The 18,456-nt window shown below is 39.8% G+C and overlaps 1 protein-coding gene across 2 annotated transcripts in view; it reads left to right on the top strand.

The window, feature by feature from the left end:
• The window catches only part of LOC127421480 (cyclin-dependent kinase 6-like), a 47,852-nt gene that overhangs the window by 23,865 nt on the left and 5,531 nt on the right, over positions 1-18,456 (top strand). For both annotated transcript variants that reach the window (XM_051664563.1, XM_051664564.1), the window contains exons 5-7: positions 8,962-9,071; positions 18,083-18,133; positions 18,252-18,387. In XM_051664563.1, the coding sequence (XP_051520523.1) occupies positions 8,962-9,071; positions 18,083-18,133; positions 18,252-18,387 (297 nt within the window). The remainder of the gene's footprint in view (positions 1-8,961; positions 9,072-18,082; positions 18,134-18,251; positions 18,388-18,456) is intronic.

Below are 18,456 nucleotides of genomic sequence, written 5' to 3'. Positions count from 1 at the left end.
GAATAAGGCCCGGGTGATCTAGAGATTTATTTATATATATCTGATGGTGTTACATTAAGCATTGTTAGTTCAAAAGACTTAAACTTATATCCTGTCCTCTGAGTAACACCAAAAATGTCACTGTAAATTGTAGCAACACCTCCTCCTCGACCCTTCCGATGAGGCTCATTTTTATAACAATAACCTCCGGGAGTAGATTCATTTAAACTAATATATCCATTAAGCCAGGTTTCAGTCAAACGGAGCACATCAAAACTATGATCTTTACAATTATAGCTTAGGATGAAAGAGATCTAATGTTTAGTAGCCCTATCTTTATATGATTTTTATCTTCAATGTTTTTTTTGTTTTTTTCAAGTTTGACCGTAATCATATTTTTTCTAAATGATTTAGTGAGGTGTTTAGTATTTTGGGGAACAGACACAGTCTCTATATGAAATCTAGGTGATACAGTCTCTACTTGCATTGTATGGACCTACCGTTGTGTTCTGCAGAAGAAAGAAAGTCATAGACATTTGGGATGTAAATGATGAGAGAATTTTCATTTTTGGGTGAACTATTCCTTTAACAATAGAACGGGTTCTAAAAAAGATCTGGTTCTTGGTTCCCAGCCCTATTAACCACAGGGCTACCACCAATTTTGATCAACTTACTCAAAAATTGATTGGCCCTATTCAGTCCTTTCATAGCAACTACATTGATTGTGGATAGTAGCTACTTATGCTGGCAGATGAATTAGATTTTTGAATGAGGCTTTTTTTGGCAATCCAAACTGCTTGCAGAGTAGGGCCACTGTCCAACAAACTGATAATGCAATTAACGGTCTGCTCCATCTGTCCTCTCATTAAGCATGTCTGGTCACATTTCCACTCTAAGAAGCATGCCTCTTCTAATCTGTCCTGGGTGCAGGCTGTTGTAGATGATAATCATTGTGATGTGAACATGAATAGGGTTAGAGTCTAACAGGCGACCTTTCATGTTTAAAAGTCCCTGCTCTGACTGTGAAAATGAAGCTAAGATCCCTAAATGAGGTTGTAGTTGTTTCAGTACACGTGTGGGCAGGGGAAATGACTCATTGTTTGACAGCAGAAATTATTCAAGACCTTTCACGAAATGAGTCGGCTTAATGGGATTTCCATTTTGAGCTCAGCTTCACTGTCCAGTGCAAACCAACAGTCCCTGTGAGACTTATCCAATCAGATCTTCCCTTTAAACCAGCATGTAGCCAGTTAGATTAGAGAGGGATGAGTATGACCGATTCTCAGAAGAAGAGTTCTAACGGAAGTGTGACAGATGTCTGAAAGAAGCTTAAAGGGATAGTTCACCATAATTTACTCACCCCTATGCTGTTCCAAACCCGTATTACTTTCTTTCATTCTTAAATCACAAAAAGGATGTTAGGCAAAATGTTAGCCTCAGTCACCATTCACTTTCATTGCATCCTTTTTGGAGATTGTCATTCTGCCTAAAATTTCCTATTGTGTTCCAAAGTAGAAAGAAATAGCATTTTTTGCTTGAACATGGATCAAAACCTAGTTTTGAAACAGCATGATGGTAAGTAAATGATGACAGAATAATTATTTTTCGGTGAACCTTTCCTATCATAGTATAGACACATTTAAATACTGCTGAAGAGAGAAAATATCTGCTACGTCTCTGTTGACTTGCATCCCATTTCAACTTCCTGTCTGTTGGCACAAAAATGGTTTGTTTGAAATGTTTGTTGTGTGTCATGGCAACAGAAAGCTAGAATAGTCGAGACAGATACTCTAGTCAATTATTTCTTAACACATAGATCAAATTCTCACCATTACTTGGCAGGACCCTTTGTGCCCCTCCTACACTTCAAAAGAGGTCACAATTGCAGGAGATTAATGAACACATGTGCTTCTATTAGTCCAAAAGGGGTTTTGCTCATAATAGGGCTGGGCGATATGTAAAAAATATTTTAGCGATAATCGCCTTAAAAAATATTGCGATATCCTATTACATAGTCAACCCCCCTGCCGAGGGTCTGTGAATATTTTTACTTTATTGATGCTGCTTTAAAAATGATTCATTTATTGAAACACAAAAAACTTAAAAGACATTTGCAAATTCAGATTGCACTTTTAAATGAAACCAAACGCATTTAAAATAACAGTGATCAAAAATCTAATATAAACACCTCCCCAAATCCAAACATTTACCATCTCCAACTGCCCCATTTGCATCACTCAAGTCAACGACAACAGGTGGAAAATTACTAAGTGCTCCGTGGAAATAAAGTCAACTAATCTCGCAGTACCTCCTGAGATAATTTGTAGCATTTTCATAGACAACATTATTCTTGCATACAGTTTTCAGACAAATTAAACAGAAAAAAAATAGTGAAAACTCTTTACATGCGCTTGTTCCAGTGACAGGCTCGTGCTGCACACCTCTGAACAAACAGGGAATCAGACATAGGTATTGACGGCTTTTCTTTTGTCTCTTCTTAAAATTATAATAAAGAGTGTTTCTTCAAGTGCTTGTCTTTGTGTCTAATAGCATTTCCTGTCATGTCACTCTGAGACGTCTTACAGGTCGCCAACCTATTGCGGGTAGATGAGCAAAATTATCCACGCTCAACTCGCCACGCGCCCCACCGAGAATGAACCACATTATAGCGACCACGAGGAGGTTACACCATGTGACTTTACCCTCCCTAGCAACCGGGCCAATTTGGTTGCTTAGGAGACCTGGCTGGAGTCACTCAGCACACCCTGGGATTCGAACTAGCGAACTCCAGGGGTGGTAGCCAGCGTATTTACCACTGAGCTACCCAGGCCCCCGGCATCGGGATATTTGTAAGATATCGTCGATATCCGATTACATCGTCCTATCACCCAGCCCTAGTTCATTATAAACCTCTCATGTGACCATTACACCTATATTTACTCAAAGCACAAATGTAGCAAAGTTTAAACAAGATGAACTACAAAAAAATAACTTTTTTCTTGTTTTTTTCTTGTAAATATATCTAAACATCCTTTTAACAAGATACGTTTACTTGCATAGCAAAAAGTTTCAACTAAATTTAGTGAGGTTTACGCTTAACAAGAACAAAATTGATTGCCATTAAGTAAAAAGAATAAGTTTAATTCAAAGGGAAAACAAGGATATTTTTATTAACCCATTGGGTAAGAAATATTGTTTAGATTTAGTATATTCAAAAACAACACATGATCAGAATTTAAGTCTTGAAAATAGTTTGTTTCTTAATAAGACATTCATTGCCCAAACCATAAATCTTTATGATGAAAAATTGTTTAGGTTCAGCTGAACTTTGCCAGATTTGCAGACGAGCCATCTTTTGAGCTGAGTGCAGCGGCTTGTTCACTGCCAGACAATGTGCTTCTGCTTTGGATGGACTCGGAGGCAGCAGCATGTCTGGAAAAAGGAAAACATGGCACGCAGGAGAGCACGTGCGGCACACTCTGGGAATGTTTAGATATCTCCCCCGGTATTCCAAAAAGGAGAAGGGAGAAAAAAAAAAACCTGCCTTGTATGCTCTAACTCCAGCGGAAAAAGTGGGAGCTTCCAAACACCAACAGACACATAAAGAGTGCTGCAATACAATGTACAGGGAGAGTCTTATTTGGTATTTCCTGTGTGACCTCTTTTGCTAGCCGTCCTCGAAGAGCAGTGAACCCTTGCTCCCGGACCTTGTCAGTATTATTTGTTGATGGGCCGTTGGCTGCAGGCCAACCGGGTAAGAGGACTGATTTGGGGGTGCATTGCAGGATCCAATGGCATCTGGATATTAAAGCCTTGCCTGTACTAGAGCAAGAAAAAAATTACAGCATATATCAGGAATTTTCCAACTAATGATGTGCGGATGTGGTAGTGCTGGGGAAAAAGAGTCTGACTGTGCTTTCTTTGTTCACTCGGAGAGGGCCCCATACAGCATTCCTGTAAGCTCTGCATACTTTGGCAACAGTTATGGAGTTTTTTTTATTTTGTCATTTATTTCATTACTGTATACAGTTTATGCATGCTGCTTACTTGTATCTTTCTCCAATCTTGGTCAAACCTGGTAGTATTGTTACCGTTTTAAATGGGCATTCAAAAGAGCAAGGGAAAACCCTAAATGACTCTCGGGCTTCACAATAATAGTGTATACAGCCAGTTTGACTGGGAGGCAAAGAATGACTTGTCCCAAGACAAAACATGGCGGGTGGTAGGAGGGTGGTTTGTTCAGTGTACAATGGAAGTGTTGCAGTGTGCAAGCACAGCAAACAGCAGTGCAAGAATAGCCTGTTTTTTCAGTCCAACCGGGGGTGCATAATTAAAGGTGCACTCAGTAACATGTTGCAAGGAAACCTAGTGGCGTAGATGCAGCATCATGCTAAAACAGTTACCGGTGTCATTGTAAAAATGCACAATTCGCAGGCAGCCATAATTAAACATTCCGTGAGTAAAAGCATCCAATAAGGCTTTTCAAGATACAGAGAGTAATATTGGGCTGGTCATGTGATCTCAACATGGCGGCACTCATGAATGTGTGCCCAGTACTTTATTTAGAAAGCAGCATTTTCTCTAAGACTGACTTGAATAACTAGTCTTCATCTTATGTGATTGTACATAATTTTAAACCTTTTAAAAATACTATTCTATTATTATAACCATTTCTTTCTGTTTAGCATTTAGCAAACATTCTCTGCACCTTTAAGGTTTATACTTACCGATACATTTCTGCTCTTAAATACAGCTAATCTTTTTTAGCTTTTTGGTCATTTTAGCTGTGTTCTATGTCAGAGATAAAAAGCATGCAAAAGACACACACAGACATGGCCTGTACATGATATTTAAAGAGAGCCTTATAGTCTACAGACGGCTTTCAAGAGCTAGCTAATAATATCACAAACTGATCTATTACCAGCTGAATAATGGGTCATCATGGATGCTCATTTTAAGCAAGCAGCATTGTCTTCTGCAAAGTTACTGGACTTGCTCCTTTAAAAGTGTCCGGGGGTGGCCTGAAAGAATGCGGATGTACGTCTTGTGTTGAAGGGGCCTTTCATCCTTCGCTTCCTTTGAGAGAGACAATGTAAACAGAGTCTCCTAGCCAACTCCATCAGCCAGGCTTATTCTGAGTCACATTGTGTGTCTATTGTTTTAAATCTATTGGGGTAAATTAAAAGGAGGGGTTTGGGGAATGGGGGCTGAGGGTGCATTAGTTGAGGTGGGTTACAGAGAAGTGCATGGTGGCCGAGTGTGAGAGTTACACTGCTGTGTATATGCTTGGTCAGTGGCTCTGAGAAGAGCTGCAAGATTTTCTTGTTTTCCTTGTGCTGAGTGGGCCCACACTGTCTCACCAGATAGGAATGCACAGAATGCTCTCTTTTAATCTGGAGTCAGCCGGAGCTGCTTTATCTTACCCTTTTATTAGCGGCCATTTCAGACAAACATTTGTCGATTGCCCTGTCTCACAACCACTAGCAGAGTTAAAAACGTAGGGATAGAAAGAGAGAGACAGAGAATTTGAATGTTAGTATTACATTGTTTTATTGTTTATGGATTGGCCCCATTCATTTCCATTGTAAGTGCCTCACTGTAACCTTGATTTTTGCTTGCTTTTTGAGGGACGAGTTTAAAAATAGTTTTGTGGTAATCAACATTATGCCACAAATGCTTTGAGTTTAACTTGTTTTGAACCCAGAATATTCCTTTAGAAGTGATGGTTCACCCAAAATGAAAATTCTCTCATCATGATATTCCAGGTGTGTATGACTTACTTTCTTCACCAGTACACATTTGAAGAAAAATCGAAAAATATCTTAGCTCAGTAGGTCTTTAAAGTGCAAGTGGGTGGTGATCAAACTTTTGAAGCTCCAAAAAGAACAGTCAGCATAAACGTCATCCATACAACTCCAGCGGTTAAATTAATGTCTTCTGAAGCAACCCAATCGCTTTTGGTGTGAAAAAGATAAATATTTAAGTACTTTTTAACTCTAAATCATCGCTTTGGTCAGCAGCGGTATGCACGTGTGACGTAATTGCGTTGGCACGTGAGAAACACGACAACTGATGCACGTGCGACACCGCTGGAACTGATTGGGAGGAACGCTGAACGGAAGCTTGGTTGGTTATAGTTTAGATCTATATTTGTGTCTGTTACTTTTCTCACAATGGTGTGTTTGTGAGATTATCCTGGATGTCTCAACAGGGAGGAGAACGTCAGATTACGTCCGTATCATGGCAACGTGACTACGTCGCACGAGTGAAGCTTACCGGAAACGATGGATTATAGTTAAAAAGTACTTAAATATTTATCTTTTTTCACACCAAAAGCGATCATATCACTTAAGAAGACATTAATTTAACCACTGGAGTCGGATGGATGACGTTTATGCTGACAGTCTGTGATTTTTGGAGCTTCAAAAGTCTGATCACCATCCACTTGCATTTTAATGAGCTAAGATATTGTTCTTTCTTCAAATGTGTTCTGGTGAAGAAAGAAAGTCATACACACCTGGGATGGCATGAGGGTGAGTAAATGATGAGTGAATTTTCATTTTTGGCTGAACTATCCCTTTAACATGTTGAACTTGTGTTGCTTTAAACCTGCTACACCGTTTTACTCTAAAGTATTCTCTCAGGGCTCTAGGGTAATAACTGCTCCTTTCCTCCTCGGACATTTTACATCAGAAGCTACTGGCACGTTCTTTGAGGTCATTTGTGCTGTAGGATACAACCTCTGTGGTGTACTCTGTTTGCCGTGAGCCTGAATGACATGAGTAATGTGCAGTGTGCACTACCATTGGTATTGTGATGCAAACTGTGGCATGTGTCGTTTAACAGCGGAACTCTGTGGGTAAATGTCAATGAGGCCATTGCCATCTTTAATGTCACCCATGACTGAAACAGCGAGGAACACAGGGTTTTACATGCATTTTCTGAGTGCATTTTGAGTTTTAGCACTTTGTGATGTCATTTTGATGCACCTTGCTACAGTAATTCATCATAAAAAATGCACAGCACATGCAATCACGAGGATAATCTTTAGATTTGAAATATTGCACCCAAGTTTTCTCGTCTTTCTAAGCATTTACAGTCATTGATCAACGCAGTGTAATTAACCTTTAGTAACCAGGGGAATTTTAAAATCAGCTGCCGCTCTTAAAATGAGATGTTGTGCGAGTGACTGTGTGTATGTTTGTGGTGTGGCCTTTTATTAACACTGTCATACAAGCGGATATACTTCAGCTTGAACATCAGTTAGCAGTGGTATGTGGTTCTTCCTAGAAGTCGTGCAGTGCACCCTCTTTTTCTACTTCGGTTGTGTAGTTTAGATAAGACAACAGCTCGGGGTTTGTTCCATGTGCAGTTAACAAGCTCAGCTGGGCTATAATGTTTGGATTGGAATTGATAGGGTCAGGTTGGGCCAGAGACTTGGATTAAAAACTACTGTAGTCTGAAATGGCTTTTCACATTGTAACTTTTTACTGGGACTCAATGGAAACTAGCTTTCCGATTACAGTTTAATATTCAAGGAGGCACTGAAATAAGCCAACATCAACTCAACAATCTTTATCAAAGTACTTCAAAATGAACTCGGATGGTTTGAGTCACTGTGCTGCTAATCTGCGACGTTACTGTCAGGTCTCTTAGTGAAGTCAAATTCTTAGCAATCACCAGAGGAGTCTATTTTAGAAAATGTCATGTGTCTTTGCTGTGGTCACATGGCAACAAAGAGGCCAAAATGTTTCATCCTTTTATTTCACCTTCAACTTCCTCTCCATTTACACTAAACCAGGAAGACTCGAATGAGAAAGTGTCAACACAGCACATACGGCCCCATCACTAAAAAATAGGCTTTTATGCATACGAAAAACGTAAACCTTTTTTTGATCATTGATCACACTCATTTTGCTCACGTTAGTCATTTGCTGTTACGATTAGATTCATTTACATACTGTATGCTATGTTCGATTATGCTGTTGCGATCAGTCCAGATGATTTACATTCAGATAGAATGACTTGGGCTGGATGTAGGATGTAGTCATCATCTAAAATTGAATTGAAAAATAGTGTCAGTCATTGGTTGGTATCCCAGAAACTGTTTGACCATAGCCTTAAGGCCCTGCGCCATTACAGGACGTGAAATCTTGAAAGCACATTTCAATCCAAGCTTAGGCTTAATAAATTCATGGGAAAGTATGTTTGATAAATTTATCTAAATGGTCTAAGCCCATTCCTTGATGTGCTGTTTTACAGAATGCAAGAAATCGAGGAAGAGAGTATATTAATTTCAGTGTTTGCCAGCATGTTAGGGACAGCCCTCCACTTCTCTGCTGTACTCTTCAGCGTTGTGCATTTTAGGATACAAGTCAATGATATATGCTCCAGGCTTTGCTTACAAACACAGGCCTGGTTGATTTGGATGACAAACATGAGGGTTTCTGGGCCCTGCGCCTACTGGGAGGAGAGTGAACACTAAGGAGGAAAAGCACCTGGAAGCCGTCCACCTTGGAGCAGGGTCACTGAGTTTTGTCTGGAGGCTCTCCCTACTGTAGCTGTTAACAGCAGTATCATGCATACAGAGTCGTCTTTGGGCCCTGCAGCATCTCAAATTATAGGAATGTGTCACGATGGTCACTAGTAGTCACTTTAGTGAAGTCAAATAATTTATGTAGATTTTATTTATTTATTTTATATAGATATTTTAGTGGCAATGCTTTAATTAGTATGATTTAGTTGTCAGACAGTTTGTATTGTAAAACCCTCTCGGATAAGTTACTTATTTAAATTCATCCCTTTTAAGCACTGAAAATATGTAGTTTTGCACATCTCTACTAAATTGCCAATTTACTGTCAGTTTACACTTATAGTGGTGTAATGTAAATCAGAAGATAAGGTTCTTACTGGTTTACTGTAAGAATGCTACATAGCTTTTGTGTACTTCTATACATTTTATTATTATCCTTGTGTGTGCAGGTTGTCACATTATGGTATCGTGCTCCAGAGGTGCTGCTTCAGTCCAGCTATGCTACTCCCGTAGATCTGTGGAGTGTCGGCTGTATCTTTGCAGAGATGTTCAGACGGCGGTAAGTTTACTCTGCCTCATTGTCACTAACAAATTGCGCCAGACGGAAGGACGGAAGACTCGAGAATCAGGGGGGTGATGCTTAGTAAAACAAGTGAAGCATGGACATGATGGCTTTCATTGTACATTTGACAGTATAGAAGCAACAAGAAAACTGCTATTACAGTGCATTTACAAAGCTGTTTGGCATGCAAAATTGAAAGAGCATTTTAGGGCCCTATGATTTCACAAATGGCATTGCAGAATCTGGACATAAAACATGGAAATCTGACATAATAAAAATATTGAAAACCATTGAACTTGCCTAGTTATCCAAAATAAACCTGGATATTAGGATCTTATAAAAATGTATTACATTTGGAAAAGTGTCAGTCAGTGTTGTAAAGGAGTGGTGCTTTTTTTTGTTCCATTGCAAAAGTTGTAAGAGAATATGACTGACATGTAATTGTACTGTTGAATGAAGCTGAACAAATATGTTGAAACGACCATTTACTGAGTGCTGAAAAGCCTCTAAAAACTACGAAAGAGAATGGCAAGTTTTGGGCAGAACTGTTCCTTCAGGATTGTACTTGAAGCTATTATGGATCATTTTAAAATGTGTTTTATTTTGTCATATTGTTTTATGAAACTGTATTTTAAAACCACATACATTTTAAATCTATATCCCATAAAATAAAAGTTTGAAAAGAAATTGAATGGATTTAGTAGGGCCTCACTACCTATCATGACCACATTTTTGCAGGAGGTTGGGGTTATTAGAACGTTCATGAAAAAAAACTGTTATCGCCACTGTGGTTGCGACAGGCCACTGCAGACTTGGAGGGATCCGTCCATCTGTGTGTGGTTTAACGAACTTAATACTGACACATTTATTAAGCTGCTCAATCCAGCAACAACAGGTTTCAACGGTTTTAGACATCAACCGTTGTTTCTTTGTGGCTTCTATCTCATCAGAAATTTACGGCTGTAAATTGAGGATCTCAAAGAGGGACAAAACAGAGGCAGTTTGCGGTCTCTCAGGGGCTCATGATACCATTTGGTCCGCAAAACGTTGGACTGGTATGGGAGCCTGTTTGATACTAATATCTGGAGGGACCCGGCAAAACAAAAACTCTTAATAAAGGGGCCCCTGGTTAAAAAGTGTGTGAAATCCTGCCTTAAGCACCAGAAAGTCGTGAATTTCAGGACAGAGAGGTGCATTTGTAAAAACAACAACAACAAAAAAAACCCAAGTGGATACATTTTATGTGATTTACTGTATATACCAGATATAAATGCATTGTGCTCACTGTAATGTGTGTTGACATCATTTATTCCTGCCTGTCAGATATGTTGTTGATGTTGGGTTAATTACCCCTCCTCAGGCTGGTGTGTGTGGGGTGAGGGGAATGCGTGGGCTAATTTTTTCCTCTCCTGGCGCATCATAAGTGCATAATCGGATGAAGAAGGAGAGATTTGTAATGGAAAGTGCAGATTCACAAGCATCTGGACACACTTTCACACACACCCTGTGTTTCACATTCTAATGGGCCCACCTGTCTGCCCCTTCCGGCATCCATTGATAGTGTTTGCTTTACAAGAGCAGTAGATGAACATTATCTGACTTGGTGCTCAATACAATTATTGAATACTATAATTAATGGGAAGTTTGTAGTAGGTGGAATGAAAGATTAAAATCTACATAAAAATGGTAGTTCTCTATTTTTGGATTAATATAGAAACCTAATTACACCAATTATATCCAATTAAGTGTTTGGTCTAATATGTTCATATCTCTCTTCCTCTCTAACTAAGGTCATCATAGTTTAGAATTTTTAATTGCTCCTCCCTCCCCCCAGTGTTTTTCTAGTTTTAGTTTTCCATGATATTTAGTTTTTATTCTAGCTTTAGCATGTTAGGGCTGCCAAAGATAATGCATCAACTGATATCATTTAAATATGTTTAACACTGTCAAATTTCTCAGGGCCGTCTAGTGTTATTGCTCGCCTGTAGAGATGGACCTATGTCTTGGCCAAACACCGGTATCGGCCAATAAAAGCAATTATCTGCACTTTGGACATCGGCCGATTGTTTAACAAAAAAACAGCCCATAATCAAGGCAGATTGTGTCCTGTCAAAAGAGGTCTGACAATTAGCCCACAACTTGTGCTGTTTGTGAAAGAAAATGCCTCGTGTGTGGAGTTACTTTGAATCGGGTGACAATGAAACTAGATTTGCAATTTGTTGGCTTTCCACTGCTAGAATTTCATGAGGTGGAATAAGTGTTAAAACTTTTAACATAACTATTTTGATTACCCGCCTTACAGCTTGACATAACAAGGAATATGACGAGTTAAAGCTAAAGCGGAGGCTGCTTCAGCTAAAAAGTGACTAGCTTCATTTTTCAGAATTCAGTGTGAGTTTAGAATTGTCTATAAGAGTCCTATATCGACATAACCTGAAAGGATGCTCGGTATGGAAGAAGCCACTGCTCCAAAACCACCATAAAAAGCCAGACTGCAGTTTGCAAGTGCACATGGGGACAAATATCTCTGAGAATTGTCCTCTGGTCTGATGAAACAAAAATTGAAATGTTTGATTATAATGACCATCGTTATGTTTAGAGGAAAAAGGGTGAGGCTTGCAAGCCGAAGAACACTTCGGCTTGCAGTGTTAGGCACACATAGGTGTGGCAACATCATGTTGTGGGGGTGCTTTGCTGCAGGATGGACTGGTGCACTTCACAAAATAGATGGCATCATGAGGAAGGAAAATTATGTGGATGTATTGAAGCAACATCTCAAGACATGTGCCAGGAAGTTAAAGCTCGGTCGTAAATGGGTCTTCCAAATGGACAATGACCCCAAGCATACCTCAAGTTGTGGCAAAATGGCCTAAGGACAACAAAGTCAGGGTATTGGAGTGGCCATCACAAAGCTCTGACCTCAATCCGATGGAAAATTTGTGGGCAGAACTGGAAAAGCATGTGCGAGCAAGGAGGCCTACAAACCTGACTCAGTTACACCAGTTCTGTCTGGAGGAATGGGCCAAAATTCAAGCAACTTATTGTGAGAAGCTTGTGGAAGGCTACCCAAAACGTTGACCCAAGATAAACAATTTAAAGGCAATGCTACCAATTACTAACAAAGTGTATGTAAACTTTTGACCCACTGGGAATGTGATGAAAGAAATAAAAGCTGAAATAAATCATTCTCTCTGCTATTATTCTGACATATCACATTCTTAAAATAAAGTTGTGATCCTAACTGACCTAAGACGGGGAATGTTTTCTATGATTAAATATCAGGAATTGTAAAAAATGTTTAAATGTATTTGCTAAGGTGTATGTAAACTTCTGACTTCAACTGTAACATGAACCATAAATGTACCTATATTACAGATGTATGCTGATTTAAATCAGAAATCAGTTACAATGTACTTGCATAAATTATGGTGACCATTTGCATAGGAGTTTACGGTAATCCTGACGACTCGCTCACAGAGAGAGAATAATGAACTTCAAACAGCTGTAATGCATTAAACAAAAATGAGGCGATAAACTGCATGGAGCAAATATTAAACAAGAAAACACACAAAAGAAACCCTAATCTCTGTATACATTGACTAATATTATTATTAGTGCCGGCAGACAGACTGCAAATGCATCTGATCAGCCACAACATTAAAACCACTGAAAGGTGAAGTGAATAACATTTATTATCTCGTTACAATGGCACCTGTCAAGGGTTGGGATATATTAGGCAGCAAGTGAACAGTCAGTTCTTGAATTTCATGTGTTGGAAGCAGGAAAAATGGGCAAGCGTATGGATCTGAGCGACATTGCCAAGGGCCAAATTGTGATGGCTAGATCAGAGCATCTCCAAAACGGCAGGTCTTGTGGGGTGTTCCCGGTATGCAGTGGTTAGTACCTACCAAAAGTGGTCCAAGGAAGGACAACCTGTGAACCGGCGACAGGGTCATGGGCACCCAAGGCTCATTGATGCGCGCGGGGAGCGAAGGCTAGTCTGTCTGGTCTGAACCCACAGAAGAGCTACTGTAGCACAAATTGCTGAAAAACTTGATGCTGGCCATGATAGAAAGGTGTTAGAACACACAGTGCATTGCAGCTTGCTGCATATAGGGCTGCGTAGCCGCAGACCGGTCAGAGTACCTATGCTGACCCCTGTCCACCGCCGAAAGTGCCTACAATGGGCACGTGAGCGTCAGAACTGGACCATGGAGTAATGGAAGAAGGTGGCCTGGTCTGATGAATCACATTTTCTTTTAGATCATGTGGACGGCCCTGGGGAAGAGATGGCAGCAGGATTCACTATGGGAAGAAAGCAGGTCGCCAGAGGCAGTGTGATGCTTTGGGCAATGTTCTGCTTGGAAACCTTGTGTCCTGGCATTCATGTGGATGATACTTTGACACATACCACCTACCTAAAGATTGTTGCAGACCACGTACACCCCTTCATGGCAACGGTATTCCCTGATGGCAGTGGCCTATTTCAGCAGGATAATGCGCTCTGCCACACTGCAAAAATTGTTCAGGAATGGTTTGTGGAACATGACAAAGGTGTTGACTTGGCCTCCAAATTCCCCAGATCTCAATCCGATTGAGCATCTTTGGGATGTGCTGGACCAACAAGTCTGATCCATGGAGGCCCCACCTCACAACTTACAGGACTTGAAGGATCTGCTGCTAACGTCTTGGTGCCAGATACCACAGGGCAACTTCAGAGGTCTTTTGGAGTCCATGCCTCGACGGGTCAGAGCTGTTTTGGCAGCACGAGGGGGACCTACAAAATATTAGGCAGGTGGTTTTAATGTTGTGGCTGATCGGTGTATGTGCGCGCATTGAGCCTATGCATGTCTCATTCACTGATGCTTGCTACAGCGCTCATCTGTGACCATTACAATGTATAACATTAAATATGCCAGTTTAATTTGTGCTTGGACTTGTTTTAATTTCAGTGCTGTGGTGTAAGTGACAATGTGCTATTTCCCACATTCTGTTTATGTTTCATGAATATGCGAAAATGATAGCCCCCAAGTAACATGCATACATGTTTCTTTTTCCTTTATTGCCTCCCAAAATAAACAGAATATGGGAAATGGCATGTCGTTACTTACAGCAGATGACTAAAACCAGCCCCAAAACAACGTAACAAGGTGCAGAAATGTTGAAATAATTCACTAAAAACACTTTCACTCACATAGACACGCTGTGTATGCGCACTGTTGCTTGAAACTGCCCTAGTCTCTGTCTGAAGGAAAGACGCCGCAGGCAGTCAGAGAATTTCAGCCACAAGTAAATAAACCGTAACAAATTATCGACGAAAATATTATAATAATTTTTTGATTTTTCCCAGTTATCGGCCAATAATGTATCGGCCGCCGATATATCGTGCATCCCTACTACAGACTTGGAGTATTATTTAGTTATTATTTTAATTTCCTGTGAAATTTTAATTTAATTGTCTGTAATTAATTATCTTTGATTTAAAAAAGGTAGCATACAAAAGGTAGAACCACCAAACTATCGATATCGCCTGAGTATCGATATCGGCAGATGTTGTTCTATACAGGATATCTGTATCGAAACACAAATTTTGTATCTTGCATCCCTACTCCCTAGTGTATTTATGATATTTAAGGGTTGTAGAAGTTTCAAACTTTATAATATACTGTGTATCTAAAACCTTTTAATTTAGTTTTGGTGTCCTGAAAATGTTTTTGTTTTCTTTCAGTTTTTCCAATTATGTAATTCAGATAATAAAATGTTTTCATGTAGTTTCGTTTTACTTTTTGTTAATAGCAATAACACTGCTTCTAACACCATGTGCCATTAAAAGTGTCACTTTGCTGGGCTCCTGGCACACCTCCATGAGTGCCTTGGGGTGGGAGGGAAAGGGGGACTTTCATTGCTGCTACCAGCACACCTTTTTTCTCCTCCTGCAGGTGATTAAGTACGCTTTTTAAAAGGCCACCTGTTGCAGATTAAAGGGCACCTGGGACCAGGTTTCTCCTCTGATGTCTGAGAAGTGCACAGTACTATAAGAGCCAACTCCGGAAATGGAGGCTTAAGATTCACCTGAGAGTTATAAAGACATAGTGCGCCTCAGCCAGCAACATATTGTTCACCTTTGTTTAAGGTGGAAGTTTAACTGTTGAGGGGGACTGCATTTTCCTGGAAAGGCCTAAAAAAAAAAGCTAAAGGTATTTGAGGTTTGCCAGCCTACTCATGTTTTCTTTGCCTCTTTGTGGATATTGTCATGTTGTTGAGGTTTATATAAAAGGTTTGATCTAAAAACTTGTCTGACTTTCACAATGCACCTTTAGTTTCTGAGGATATTTCAACACATTTAATACAGATCTGTATCTGTATCTCTGAGGATGGTAACGATCAGTCACCGTGTTTCTGAATCACATAAAAAGTGCTGTTGACATTCTGCTTTTTCAAAGGTTAAGCATATTACATGAACAGTCAATTCTCAAAGGCATTCAGAATCAAATCCTTGTTTACTTTCTCACAGTGGGGAGACACACATGCTGCTAAACTTAAAGCTGCTCTCAGATACTGACAAATGTACACCTTTTCCGGCAAACCAGTTTCCACAGATTCTGTTCCACACATGCACGGAGACACACACAGATGCATTCCAGAGGTCGCCTGGGTGGAATGTGGATTGGGAGAGACACTGGCACTTGGAGTGTGACTCAACTGTGTGTACTGGCCTGGCTTGAGCACTGTGTGCCCACTCACTCAGGAAGCCTCTGCCCCGGCATAATGTCTGCCTTGTGCAAAAAGCCCCTAATTCATTCAGACTAACAAGTAGCCCGAGGGAAGACCAAATGTGCTCTAGATATTTTCAACCATATTTGTTTTGGCATGACACTGCTTTAGGTGAGATTTGTTATTTTCCCCACTGTTAGAAAATAGAACGGCTTTTGTCTGATTTGAGTGTTTAGGACCGATTTTGCCTTTGAAGGTTTCCCATTTCAAACCAAAAGATTTCTGTTGATGTGGCATGTGAAAGGCATGACAATGGCAATTTTCTTTTAACAAGCTGGTTCCGTGTAAAATGGAGTGAGCGGCAAAAGTGTTAGCCTCACCTGCAAAGTATGTTCTGCATGTTAATGGTACAAAGGCACCTCTCTATGTACTGCTGTTTTGAGCTGCAAGTCAGTGAATGATGTAATCATGCTCTTTTTGAAAGGTATGCTGAATTCATTGTCTGGTTGTTTTTGACTGTTCTATAAATGCTTAAATCTTGAGGGCTTTTGAACCTATTGCTCGCAAAATAATGGAGGCGTAAGGAAATTCACAGGGCTTGTATGTGCTCAGTACAGGCCCTTTGTGTGATTTCAGTGATTAATTGACGCTTGACTGAGTTGCTTGGGCTTGTCCTGCTGCAGGATGACCTCTGGTGGGGGTGTTGGAGATTTCATGTGCAATATATCCTATCCTATGGACGTGATTTAACAAATATTAAGTTATAATGATAGTTCCATAGTCTACTTGAAGACTAAACTATGAAAGTGAACTTAGTTTAGTTTGTGATACACCAGTAAACTGTCTTATAACTTTATTGCTGCGCCTAGCATGAGGGGAGTGAAATTGCCTTTTTTCTCTCTTCTAGAGTGTAATCATTCTGTTCTTTTACACGGTTCCCCCCTCATTTTTCACATTTCTATTCCCTCACACAAAGGTATGTGGGGAGCTAAAGTAATAAATGGAATAAATGGCTTTTTCTCTCTTACTCCTTGTGGTGTGTTTTGGAGACTGGGCCCTGTGTTTGTGGCTCCTGGAATTTGTGTGCATGCCAAGGGAAGCATGCCCACCCATGGGTGTCCTAACTGGCCCAAAGCCACAGGCCCCAGCAGTGGTTCAGGTGGGTGCACTCCAACATTTATTAAAAAAGCTCTCAGATCTACTCTCTCCCCTTCACAGCAGCTCAGCCTCGGGCTGGCCAGGAAACAACACTTACACAGTGGACCAATGTCTGTTACGTGGCTTTAGGACCTCATTTGTACAATGTATAAGGGATTTTTTCCCCCACTTAATTTCTTTCTGTTTTCCTCCTTCCCCTGCTGGATGACAAACTCAGAGACTGTTCTTAAGAGATTAATACAGCAAAATATACATTAAAAATATAAAATATACTGTGTTGTCTTTTAAAACCACTTTCTGTATTGTCTTATCAGTGCTTTACTTGTCTGCCATGATAATGTAATGCATTTTATTTATCTGAATTATTATATTTATAATTATTTAAATGACTTTTTAATTACTTAATCATTTATATATTGAATTATTGTTATGTGAAGAGTCTGAGGACCTTTCTCTGGAAATATTTATATTTGTGATTAATATGATTAATCGGCATTTCATGCAATTTATTTTATATCAAATTTTAATCAATTGACAGCCCTAATTTTTACTCCACTGGTGGTTAGGTTTAGGAGTGGGGTTTGGTTTTTGGTATATGGTTAATAAAATATGCATTTCTGTTAACTGTGTTACATAATTTACAAGTAAAAACAATCTTTTGCACCACTATGTGTACATTTCACCTGGAAGTTGAAGCTCACACGTGCCTATATGTTCAACAACACTTACAGCTTCAGCCACTGGGGGCAGTGGTTTGAATTACAGTTAGCACCGTTCGATTTCAGCTGAAGAACTTTCGACCTGCTGTCGCAGAATTCACATTGAGATCAGTCTGTCTAGAGGGCATTTGATTACACAAATATCTGTGAAATGCAGGTTGAGTCATCAGTATTTTTGGTAAATTGTTCCAGTCATTTTTAAATATGTATATCTGTGTATAAGCCTGAAAACTCCCATTTTGACTTTGATTTCAAGTGGTTGCAGAAAGTAATCTGTATCCTGTCTTGCCACTGCTTTCTAATCTATTCATATACTGTTTCAAGTTTACCATGTATGAAGACAATGAGTCATTTAGGTATCACCTTTAATATGAGTCATACAATTAACTGCAATGTTTCACCTTTCTCCTCCTCCAGCCCTCTTTTCCGTGGGAACTCTGATGTTGACCAGTTAGGCAAGATTTTTGAGTAAGTACTGTTAATAGTCAATGAACCATAATAACATGTCTTTATTGCATTTAAGGATACAATAGTATGCTGTAATGAATATGGGAATAACTCTAGACTCTCTTCATTGTTATTACAGCGTGGTGGGGGTCCCTTCTCCAGAGGACTGGCCTCAGGAGGTGGGCTTGCCACAAAGTGCCTTTTCCCCTCGTCCTCCCCAGCCCATAGAGAACCTGGTGCCAGACATGGATGAGCTGGGCAAATTGCTTTTACTTGTAAGTAGTATACTGTATGTTAGTGATGCACAGAAATGAAAATTCTTGTCAGAAACCAAAAATTGCTAA

This window comes from Myxocyprinus asiaticus, chromosome 30, assembly GCF_019703515.2.
Source record: "Myxocyprinus asiaticus isolate MX2 ecotype Aquarium Trade chromosome 30, UBuf_Myxa_2, whole genome shotgun sequence".
Classification (NCBI taxonomy): Eukaryota; Metazoa; Chordata; class Actinopteri; order Cypriniformes; family Catostomidae; genus Myxocyprinus; species Myxocyprinus asiaticus.
This window is presented reverse-complemented; position numbering and strand designations above follow the sequence as displayed.